The following is a 12781-nucleotide window of genomic DNA, read 5'->3' on the forward strand; positions in this document are numbered from 1 at the left end:
GCCAGGCAATTATTAATTGCACAGTTTACATGACTCGCATCAACTGCATTCTAGGCAGTGGGTAGTGTTAACTATAGCACCTGAGTTTTGAAGAAAGCCGAAAACCCGTTAGGAGTTGTCTCAGGCGACTGAAACATGTTGACCACAGATGCTATAAAGGGTATGATACCCACTCCTTATAGCGTACACGTTTTTCATCCTACCTTACTGGAATACTAATAAATAGTTATTTGCTCTACCACTAGGATTTTTTAAATATACTATTTTGTTGTCCTGCTCAGCTTTTTGAGGAGTTCATAAGAGCCACATTATGCTGAGTAATAAAGAGTTCTCTGTAGGCATAGGATTTGCCTTTACCGATCGCAGTAGTTGAAGTGCCCTATTAAGAACTCCTAATCAGGAGCCCTTGCTGGATATAAAGCGACGTATCCAGGGCAAGGTGCAGACCCAATGATGAATCATGCCACCACATTGGGTGAAGGCCCAGCATTCTTTAAAGAGGAATACTTTCATAAGTCTATATAGGTGCTATGTCCACCCTAGGACAGGAATAATGAAGGATGTTGTTCCTACCTAACTTTGGTCATTTTATATGATCACATGATGGTAAGTTCAGATGACTGGATATGTCTCAGCCCATGAGAAGTGTTTATGGAAGCAAAACATGCCTCATGTGTATACTCAGACATATGGGCAGGCCTAGAGACCAGATGAGTAAAGTTGAATACATTGAAGAGTAGGCATTGTACTTGGTAAGGGTAGTTGAGTTCAGGTACTCTCAGTAGTTATCTCAAGGTAGGGCTTCATGAATGCCGGGTGGTATGGTGGGGATCTGTGGATCAGTAGAAATGCATATGTATAGGGTGGTGAAGGAGAGCATTGGACAATAGGGATTCACAATGAGAGCCTATCCATTTGGTCTGATGGGCTGCTTTATGGACAGTGGGTGGATCTTCTCTGAAATTTTTGGGAAGTATGGTTTTTAGAATTATTATGCAGTTACAGTAATGATTTCATGTAAAATAGGTGGTGTGTTGTCACTTAACCAAGATTCTGTGACAAACATTAGGTCAGATATATTAAATAGTAGATGCTCAGACAGTTCTAATTCATGTATCTAGCACTGAGGATTATGCAGGCAAGAACAGGTTTCAGAAGTTGATGGAGCATATGCTAAATAAAATAGTGGGTTCCAGAGAATATTTAGGGGTAATATAAGGAGGTCATTATCACACCTGGGCATGCTCATCAGGAATTTTACAGGGTCAGAAAGAGGTTGGGATAATGGAGTAAATAAAGTGGCAGCAGAGACAGGAGGTAGAGTGAGGTATAGTGAGTGAGGTCTGAGAAGTAGGGAAGAGAGATGGAATGTTTGAATGAGTGTACTGGGCTAGTGCATGGAGGAGCAGAATTCGAGAGTTGGAATGGATGGAAAATGTAGAATTTGTGCAGATGAGGATTGAGGGGCAGAAGAACGTTCACAGTTATTGTAGGTATTGATGGGTCAATGAGTAGAAGTGTGACTGCATGTGGGAGGAAGTTAGTACTGATATTTGAAAGAAGGTTTGTATTCTACTATAGATTTAAAAGATAAAGATGCATGCAGATTGCAGAGACGAAGAGGGCTCATGCAGAGGGGTTTGGAGAAAAAGGTGTGGCGTCTGGGAGAAGTATGAGTTTACCCAATGCCGAAGTTTGCTTTGTATCTTTTTTGGTAAACTCACGGGCTCACTCCATCCTGTGTGTAACCTGCCCACCAGTCATTCTCCTTCTTGCTTGAGTTGTCTGTTTTCTGGAGGGCTTGTTTCATGTTTGCATCTCCTACGTTATTCCTCCTGGGGACTAATGCATAGTAGTACCTGAGGCCCTCCTGACTTCATAATCCTGTATAGAACTCACTAAAAGGTCCAGTTTCTTAATTTATACATCGTCTTTCTGTTAACGGTTTCCTACAGTGAAAGTAACTAAGGAACTCAGTTGGGTGCAGGCCTCTTTGGCAAGATGCCAGTTTGTGTCCTGTGGTGATATGTTAGAATTAAAGTGTTGTGCTGAAATATCTGACACGGCTGTTTTCCTCCAGTGATGCCGGCGAGCTGAAGCTTCACCCGAGCTTGTTCCTTCTGCTTTTGATCCTGGGTAAACTGTATCCTTCTCCAATGGACGGCACACATTCCGCTCTGAGCATGGCACCCTTTGTGCCCTTCGTCATGAGGTAAGGTGTAAACATGTTTCAGTGTTCAATTAAAACTTGTGTGCAGTAGTCGTGTTCAGGACACAGTTTGCTGTGTTACCGTCTCACCACTCTTTAATTATATAGTCAGACTCCTATTCTGAAGGACTTTGTGTCTTCACATTCAATTACCTTACAGTTTGTTGTACCTACATGGTACTTACTCTGGGCTATGGGGGGATGTAGATTTATGTTTAGGTATAACTTGTAGACAAGGCGTGTTCAGTGAAGGTCTAGGAGGTATGGATCTGTGCTAGATTTTCAGGATGTCCACTTAAGATACATTCGCATAGAATAAATGTGGAAGAATCATTTACAGAGTAGTTCTTTATTTTCAAAATGTGGCAGAACAGGACCCTCCAGGAATTACATTCGGCACCCTACTGTCGAAGCAAGCTTGCCACACTTGCACATGACATTTTGTTTGCAGAGCAGACAGTCTAAGTTAGCCACCGAGTACCTTCACCTTTCTTTACTTCTGTTGTACTTTTTCCTCAGTTTGTAGTGCTTGTGAGCACGTGTTGCAAGCATGTTGAAAGTGCTTGCCCTGTACCCGCGAGGCACGTCAACTGTTTAGAAATCGCAGTGATTCAAAATGATGTGTAGAGGAATATGATGCTTCTCTGAGAGTTATACATAGCTAAACGAGCGAGCGAAACACGGGATTGACCAGAATAGTGCTGCAATTCTACCATGAAGGGAGAGCTGTGCATATAGAGATGTTGTATGGTACTACACAGTGATGCTGGAAGAATTTTCAGAGTGGGTGTGCTGCCATCAATGTTACATCAGTGAAGTAATAAGGAATGTGAAAAATCCAAGCATCACACTAGGAACAAGTGTAACAAATGAGACCTGCCAATTCAGCAGGAGTGTGGTATGGGAGTGGTTTATAGCTGGCGGGCATTTTGGAGCATACTGTTGCACATATATTACTAAAGTATGGTGTGGTAGCACACTGTCATTTACAGACTGCATATTTTCCGTTCAAATTGCCCCTACATTTGAAGATACATGCAGTTTTACCGATTAGCTATGTAGCATGCAACCAGTAATGTGCGGAAATCGAGTTTCACAAATATTTATAATTTGTGCATCACCAAGTAAGGTGCCTTTATTTTTTCTTAATGACATTACAATCTTTACTTCCATCATATTTCAGAACTGCAAAAAAATGTGCTTCATTTGTGATTGATTTCCTAAATTTATTTATTTCTTTATTTCGGCCGACGGCCATAAAAGACACACATATATACATTCATTAACTCATATATCATAACAAAATACGTGCATCAAATCATTTAGGACAATAATTTCAATAATAAGGAGCAAAATTAATTTTCACCAATTAAATCATAAGCATCATTCATTTAGCAGGGAAGTGCAATTTTTAGCAGCAAGGTTCACTATTTGAAATCAATCCATCTTCAAAGCACCTGTCCCAATTTCTTTCGGGCAATAAAAACCGAGTGAAGAAACCTACTGATACTGAATACAATGAACTGTGCAGTATTTGTTTTTAAGATCCTGTATGCTGTAAAACAAGATCTAGTTCCTAAGAGAACACACATAGGTTTGAGCCATCTTTTTCGAGCTTTCAGGTATGCTTTACATATAAACAACATATGGACCTCATTCTCCTTACATAAATCTGAGCACATAGGACATCTCTCACTTGTACTATTAGGACAATCCAGTTTTTTATTTGTCCAACGCTCGATGTTGGAATTCAGCATGAGGTTCCCATACCTGAACTTCAGGAAGAGAGTCTTGGCAAGAGGAGGCTCTATTTCGTCCAGGAAGGATTCAAAACACGGTTCACTTTTGAAGGATAAAAAATGTTTAGTTAGGGTGCCGATTCTACTGTCATGAACATGCCTGTTGTTCATAAAGCACCAATATGCTCTTTTTACCGTGGTTTTAGCAGAGGCTGGTAAATTCTCTGGGTTTTCCCAGAACGAACGCAAACCCAGATTATCGAACCATTTTTTAACATGACCGAACCACCGAAGGGAATTGAAAGAATCTAAATTCAATACTTCTTGAAGACCATTCCTGTAATCTATCAGTTCTGGAGTGGACCAAATCCTTATCCAGAACATTAATGGTCTTATGATAGTTAGGTGGTCGGTTCGTTTGAAATTCAAATCGAGCTGGAGAGGTATTAGTGGTGTGCTGGTTGGGACCTTTACAATTGTTCTCATAAATTTGTTATCAAGGCCTTGGAAACTCTCCCTGGCCCAAGGTCCCCATATCTCAGCCCCATATAAAGCGGCAGATTGAATTTTAAATTTAAAAAGTTCAAGTACAGGAGTTATACTTTTACTTGTACTAGCATTCAATCTACAGATTATAGGTTTTGCATTATGGGCATATGACACCTTACTTTTCTCGATTTGAGCCTTCCATGTTAACTTAGAATCGAGTACTACCCCCAGATAAGTAAAATTCTCCACAGTACCTAGAGTTTCCCCATTCAGGGTCAGGTTCCCTCTGTCCGGTCTAATAGGATTTAAAGCCATACATTTTGTTTTATCAACATTTATTTCTAGCCCTTTGGTCACACAGTAGCTGCTGAAGGAGTTTAAAAGTGCCTGGAGGCCCTTCTTGGTTTGGGATATTAAGATGGTATCATCCGCAAAGAGCAACGCAGGCACTCTCTCTCCATTCAGCTGTGGTGAATCATTATTGCAAGCATTAAGATAATCAGGCACATCATTGACAAAAATAGAAAACAGGGTGGGGGCCAGGACGCATCCCTGTCGGACACCGCGCTTAATCGGGATATCTCGCGTCAGTTCACCTTTCGGACCCCATCTGATGTTTGCGTGATTTCTAGCGTGCAATTCGATGATGTGGACCAAGAGACTTTCTGGCAGACCGGCTGTGTTTAACGATCTCCAAAGCAGATTGCGAGGAACAAGGTCGAATGCCGCCCTCAGATCGATAAAGGCTACATACAAATGACCTTTCCGAATGTGAACATACTTCCAAAACAGACAACAAAATCTAAAGACCTGGTCTATCGTACTGGTCTTAGACCTAAAGCCTGCCTGAAATTTGGAAAGTATAGCCGACTCCTCCAACCAGTCATTTATCCTGAATAGTAGATGCTTGGCATAAAGTTTTTGCAGGATGTCCATTAAACTAATAGGTCTATAATTAGAGGGAACAGATCTTTTTCCCTTTTTAAAGATCGGGACAACTTCTGCTGCACGCCAACTATCAGGAAAATTACAACTTACGGACAGAGCATTAAACAAACGATTGATATAGGGAGCCCAAACTTCAGGTACATGTTTATAGAGGTCACCCGATATTTTGTCTGGGCCGGGAGCTTTGTTATTTTTTAATTCATTAATTGCCCTATATGTTTCTTCCAAAGTAAAATCAAGACCTACAGGTAGTGGAAGTGAACATGGGAGCTCCTCCTCCTTACCATTATCATATGGTTTGTACAAATTGGAAAAATGCGTCACCCATGTCATTTCATCAATGAACGAGTCCCTCACAGGTCTACCAGCATGCCCCCCATTTGCAACCAACCTCCAAAAGCCAACATTATCATTATGTTTTGCAGCAAACAACATGTCAGCCCAAATTGACTCTTCCCATGTTTTCTGCGATACCCTTTGGACTCGCTTATACTCCTCCCTGGCGAATCTAACATCATCTTGGGTTTTACTTCTAATCGCATATAGGAGCTTCCTCTTAGCCATTTTACAAGCATGATCGTACCAAAGTTTTCCGTGGCATCCCACGCGTACATTTTGCTGTTTCTTCCTCGGCAATTTGGACATATGGACTCTCAATTCATCAAAGAAAACCTTGTGTAGCTCAACAAAGTGGTCACAATTATCAGTAGACAAGGGTTGTCCTACTAGGGGTGTAAATGTCCTATCAAACAATGAATAAACTGCAGCCAGGGTCTTACCCTCACTTAAAAGATGCGGCCATTTTAAAGCACGTCTATTATTATTAATTGTATGTGCCTGCTCACATTGGTCATCAGCAACTACCTCACATAAGGCGGGGCCGTGGGTGTCTCTGATTATGTGTGGATCAATAAAAAGTTCCAGAGAAAAATGATCACTCTCGACCCTTAATGATACTTTAAAATCGATCATAAAATGCCAAATAATTAAAGAAACAAAAATAAAATCTAGTCTACTTTTTGATTTCCCAAAGGTGGGTTGTTTTGTAAGATCAGAGGGAAAACGACCATTGCACGCTCTAAGGCCATGATCAACTGTTAGCCTCAGCAATTGAACCGCCAGAGTGGTACACGGGACATATTTCGAGGTCTCAAGCTGAGGGATATTATATGCTTGGTCCTCATCTTGGAGGACATCGGAAATCCCAAGGATCGGTTCGAAATTACAATTCAGATCGCCCCCCAATATCACAGGGACTTCACCCACCACCCTTTTCAAAAAGGTATCCAGGATTTCCAAGGTGGTCGAGACCTTGGAATGCCCTGTAGGTCTGTTATAGACATTAATAATGTAGTATTCACCCCCTTCGGTTGATATAATTTTTAAAGCCAGAATGTCAGGGGTTCCTGTATCTATGAGATCAACTCTTATGGCTAGAGTAATTTTAAGCCATATGATCAATCCCCCACATGGCCTTCCCCTATCGGACTGGGTGGCCTTGATGCCAAAAGTTTTATATCCCATCCTGTGCGGGATATCCAATGCCCAAGTTTCTTGTAATAGGCAAAAGTCACTGGAGTCGACATAATCTGCCCATTCTGGGTCTTTCAGATTTTTGCCCACTCCAGCGATATTCCATGACAGGAAAAACAGCTGTGGGATTGACTCACTACCAGGGGAATCAGATTCGGCGGTGAGAAGCATTGGTGCCAAGGGGGGGGCTACACTATCTTGCTGTGGGTCATCTATCCTTATTTCTTCATCAATAGTCGGTACCCCGGATAAAATACTAGTCTTAGCACCAGCGCAACCCTCAACATTATCAATATGTGCTAAGGTCAAAGTTGGATGGCTTTCCATATGTCCGTGATTGTAATCAGACATTACGGGGGGACTTACAAGAGGCCCTGCAATCTGAGTTGCAGAGGCCGTTGATACTACATTGGACTTTGGTTGCCTTATAAGTCAGTCTACCGCCTCAAGGCTACCGAACCTATTCTGGGTGGGTAGACCATTCCAGCACATAAAGGGATCTTGGTAATTGGAGGGATAAGTCCTCCAAGGATGGCGCTGTACCAGGGACCAACCATCGTCCCGTGGTTTTTTAGAGGGTGGAGGGTAAAAAAAAGACAAAAGTCTAGGAATAACACAGGAACCTTCACCATTGGGGCAAGAACAAATATAACGTGCTGTATGTGGGTCCTCAAAGGTCACCACTACACAATCTCCGACCACAGATTTCTTTGTAGGGCCCACCCAAGGAACACGTCGTACCATCAGCACTCTACTCTTCCTACCATTAGGAATTGCACGGTTCGCATTGAGCCAGTGCATTGTCTTGTTCTTCAGGGACCAGTGGTTCTCGTGATGGCCATTTTCAAGCTGAGAAACACCCGTCAAAACAACCACGTAATCATTTGCCTCTGGGGGAAGATCAATGTAACCCCCTCTAAAATTATTCTTTACAGAAGTACCCTGGGAATACTGTTGGCGAGATTCTGTGGGGCATGGTTTAGCAGGAGGGACTACAGTAGAATTTACGATGGGTACAGAACAAGAACGGGAGGGGACAACAGGTTTAACAGATGCAGCAGTTTGGTTCACACCCACAGTTCGTGGTTTCGGAACCGGACGTTCCGGTGGTAGTACAGGTGGAGGAAAAGAAGATACCTGAGAAATCGAATCCTCTACCCCAATGCCCTGGTTTTCTAGACTTCTCAAGCCAAGAGTGGCCAAAGCTATAATGCTTTTCTCCATCTCCAACAGACTGTTTTCAATAGATGAGAGTCTATGAGCAAGAGGGGAAAGTAGTTTCTTGAGTGTTTCCCAAACTATGCCTATAAATTCCCCGTCCTTCCCTTCCCTCCCTTCCTGGCCCTCAACAGTTGGGCCCCCCTCTTGTAGTGTGCTAGTGGTTTGAGTCGGTACTAGCCCCCCTTTGGCACCTTCTAAATGTGTCTGTTCCTTAAGAGTAATCCCTTCAGTTATATTGGCGATTGGTACAGGGGGCGGTTTTAGTTTCTGTGCCACCACAACTCTTGCCTTTTTCCCATAATAGGTATACCGGGAGATCTTTTTCCTTTTTGGGAAATTACCCGAATTTAAATTACTTCTGGATGAGTTAAAAATTACAGGGTCGGGGAAATTAGAGCTAGTGACCTGCGTGTCAGCAAAAGATTTTGGAGTTGCTGGGATAGAAAAATTAAAACTAACATTCTTCACAGGAGACAATACAGGTGGAATCATATCACCAGCATCAACAATTGGCTCTAAGACCTGTGAGGCAAGTTGTAGAGTTGGAACCTGGTGAACCTCTGCCTGCAGGACTAATGACTTAAGGGTGGCAGGTCGCTCCGGGGTAACAGCAGTAGCTATATGCCCCAGTGAAGATTTTTTTGAAACAGTAATTACCTCCGATAATCTTCTAGCGGCTGCCAACTCGAGAGAAACACGAGTCAGCAATTTAGAAATTTCCTCATCAATGGCCAGGTTGGTACGAGTGATAAAATCATCCATTGGACCACTGATTGAAGTGTTTCCCTTACTAGTCTTGCTATGGGTTATCCTAACGGACATATTTATACACAATAAAAACCTAAATAAGGCCTCCTATGGATTATAAATATTAATAGCAACACCAACCACAATTTAACGATATAGCCAAATGGGCGAAAGAGGGTAGGCCAGTCCAGTCCTCAGCCGTCCTCGAACGGCCTCAAACGGCCCAGTCTTTGCCCTGTCTTCGCCCAGGCTGCGTCCCGCGCTGCGGGAGTCGGAGACTATGATAAAGGGGGCGTGGGGGGCGGGCCAGCAGGGAGAGCGGACCAGAAGCTCTTCCTTGGTCTTGCAGGGACTTCTGGGAAATGAAGTCCCCGCACACTCGCAGCCCCGCTGACGCCTCGCGCCCACTACCGCCTTACCGCCACAAGAGATGTCCCGCTGGGTTGCTGTTCACTCCTCCCGTCGAAGCGGCACCCGCGAAGCGGGTGCGGCGAGATGTGGGCTTGGTGCGCGGAGCGCTGGTCCAAACTTAAAATATAAGCCGCTGTGCCTCTGGCCCCAGAACAGGACTGCTGCTAAAACAAAAGTAGGTGTCCCACCAGTCAGAGGACTGGGTCGCCTCTAAAAAGCCTCATGGGGGGGGCGGGGGGCGGGCCAGCAGGGAGAGCGGACCGGAAGCTCTTCCTTGGTCTTGCAGGGACTTCTGGGAAATGAAGTCCCCGCACACTCGCAGCCCCGCTGACGCCTCGCGCCCACTACCGCCTTACCGCCACAAGAGATGTCCCGCTGGGTTGCTGTTCACTCCTCCCGTCGAAGCGGCACCCGCGAAGCGGGTGCGGCGAGATGTGGGCTTGGTGCGCGGAGCGCTGGTCCAAACTTAAAATATAAGCCGCTGTGCCTCTGGCCCCAGAACAGGACTGCTGCTAAAACAAAAGTAGGTGTCCCACCAGTCAGAGGACTAGGTCGCCTCTAAAAAGCCTCGTGGGGGGGGCGGGGGGCGGGCCAGCAGGGAGAGCGGACCGGAAGCTCTTCCTTGGTCTTGCAGGGACTTCTGGGAAATGAAGTCCCCGCACACTCGCAGCCCCGCTGACGCCTCCCGCCCACTACCGCCTTACCGCCACAAGAGATGTCCCGCTGGGTTGCTGTTCACTCCTCCCGTCGAAGCGGCACCCGCGAAGCGGGTGCGGCGAGATGTGGGCTTGGTGCGCGGAGCGCTGGTCCAAACTTAAAATATAAGCCGCTGTGCCTCTGGCCCCAGAACAGGACTGCTGCTAAAACAAAAGTAGGTGTCCCACCAGTCAGAGGACTGGGTCGCCTCTAAAAAGCCTCGTGGGGGGGGGCGGGGGGCGGGCCAGCAGGGAGAGCGGACCGGAAGCTCTTCCTTGGTCTTGCAGGGACTTCTGGGAAATGAAGTCCCCGCACACTCGCAGCCCCGCTGACGCCTCGCGCCCACTACCGCCTTACCGCCACAAGAGATGTCCCGCTGGGTTGCTGTTCACTCCTCCCGTCGAAGCGGCACCCGCGATGCGGGTGCGGCGAGATGTGGGCTTGGTGCGCGGAGCGCTGGTCCAAACTTAAAATATAAGCCGCTGTGCCTCTGGCCCCAGAACAGGACTGCTTTATTTTTCTCTTCCGGGGCGTAAAGGTGTGGTAAACTGATCTTCGCTAATTCTCGGGGCGCGGTGCTAGGGTCTCAGAATTTCGTGGGCTGGTCACGAATCAAAGGCTAAGCCATCTGTTTTTGTTTAACGGGTCTGTTCTGGTTTGCAACCTTTTTAGACAACTTCGTGCTGTTTGGAAGTATTCACTCGTACCGCGTAGGAGGAACCTAAATGTATGCTGAATAATTTATACAGTTTATTTACAAGTATTTAAAGGTTGTTGTGCAAGAAAATAAACTGACACCCTACAGCTTTTCTATTCATTGTTGCTGTACCCCAGGAAGATTGTCAGATAGTTCACTTTACAAAATCCTCTAACTTTGCAGTCCGAGAAAGAAAAGTAAACGCCAATCTCTGTGCTAAAAGAATAAGGCTCAATGTGAGACGAGACCTAGCCTGGCATTTTAACTCTGTCTTTGAACACACAGCAAATGTGAAAAGATAAAAAATAGAATTTAAAGGTATCTTCATTCCTCACTTATCTTCTAAGCTCCATCATGGATATTTTGGGGGTTTTGCAGCATCCTGCACCCCTAGTTCCAGGATATCCCTTTTCACTACATTACCTGACTACTTAATCCATTCCACTGCATCATTTCATCATGTCACGGGTTGTATGGATGGTCTACATAAACCTAGGATTGCCGTTTGAATGATCTCTTATATTATCGTACTAGCATTTTTGTCTCGCACGTCTGTCATGTGGCTGGCCTCTTAGAACTTTTAAACCAGGGGTCTCCAAACTTTTCTTTAGTAAGAGCTGCTTATGTTCAATAAAAATCATCCTGAGCTACTAACATTATTAGTATTGTAGTGCTATAATAGTAACAACATCAGACAAGATTACATTAGTGACCACCCTATGCAACATTAGCACCAATGATCACCTCAACACATTAGGCAGGGGTGCCAGCAGTAACATAAAGATGGATTTGTCAGTTTGGAATGCCTTTACAAGGGTAATCCAGAACAGTCATAGCTGCAACACAACTGCCACCAAGATAATAATATTAGTAATAGGTCCTCCCAGCACGAAATGGTTTATCATTCAAATGTCAACTTTAAATATATTTTGGAAATTCAACCATTTTTTCTCGAAATATCAGCTTAGGAGTTTTAAAGATACACACATTTTTATCTCTAATACACACATTTTTAAATGTTGGTATACATATATTAATTCAGACAAGCAAAAGCTTTTAATTAAGTAGACAGGGCTGCACACAGGAGATCTACTTACAGGTAACTGGAGAGCTACCAGCAGCTCCTGAGCTCCCCGTTGGAGAAGCCTGTTTTAGACAGAGGTACACAAAAAGTGATGGAATGCTTTAATCTCAGCCACTGGTAATCTGCATCCCAATTCATCATTATTTTGCACACCATGCCACCTCAGTTTGGACCCTGTCATATGCAAATTAGTCTTGACCTTGCTCCAATTGGAACAGTCGAGCCGATCTGCCAGGCCAGGTCCTGCCTGAACCAGAATACAAGTACCTAGGACAGCTTTCACGCTTATTAAAGCTCATCAGCCACGTATAGCTTGGTTCCAGTGGCAGAGTGTGCACAGAACCTACGTCTTGGCATACCCGTACCACTTTGGACGACCCACTGAAGTATACAAAATGTGATGGATGGAATGCTTGAATTAATCTCAGCCCCTGGAAATTACTCATGCCACATCGAAATCCACTGTGATTTTGCACACCATGCCACATCAGCTGGGACCCAGACATATGCAAATAGTTTTGACCCTGCTCCAGTGGGACCAGTCAAGACTGAAATGCCAGGCCGGCTCCTCCCTGAACTGGAGCACTAGCAACCTAGGAGCAGTTTGAATACTTTATTATTTTGTATACTTTAATGATTTAGACTGTATGCCCTTTTTTAGGTGCAGCCTTTTTTGGCAGCTTTAGCTGTTTTGCCATACTATTGTTTCTACAAAGAATTGTGAAATGATATACATAAATAGAGGGACTTTTGGTAAGCAGTTCCATTATAAGTCACATTTTGCTTCCACCTTAGCAGACAGAATTACATGGCAGTGGATCTGCCCACTTTAATCATTGGTTCCCTTCACTTTGCGTGACTGCGCAAAACCTGTGCTCATCCTTCATCCACCTAGAAATAGGTCCCTTTCTCTTCGGTGATAAACCAGTTATTTTAATTTAACTTATTTTTTATATTAACTTTAAAAAACATATGTTTCATTTGCCTGCACTTTGGGTATCCAGTTA

The 12781-nt window shown here is 44.3% G+C and overlaps 1 protein-coding gene across 1 annotated transcript in view; it reads left to right on the forward strand.

The window, feature by feature from the left end:
- The window catches only part of THADA (THADA armadillo repeat containing), a 1377633-nt gene that overhangs the window by 673774 nt on the left and 691078 nt on the right, over positions 1 to 12781 (forward strand). Inside the window, exon 29 of the mRNA XM_078649688.1 lies at positions 2081 to 2212. Coding sequence (XP_078505814.1) covers positions 2081 to 2212 — 132 coding nt within the window. The remainder of the gene's footprint in view (positions 1 to 2080; positions 2213 to 12781) is intronic.

Source organism: Lissotriton helveticus, chromosome 6 (assembly GCF_964261635.1).
Source record: "Lissotriton helveticus chromosome 6, aLisHel1.1, whole genome shotgun sequence".
Lineage (NCBI taxonomy): Eukaryota > Metazoa > Chordata > Amphibia > Caudata > Salamandridae > Lissotriton > Lissotriton helveticus.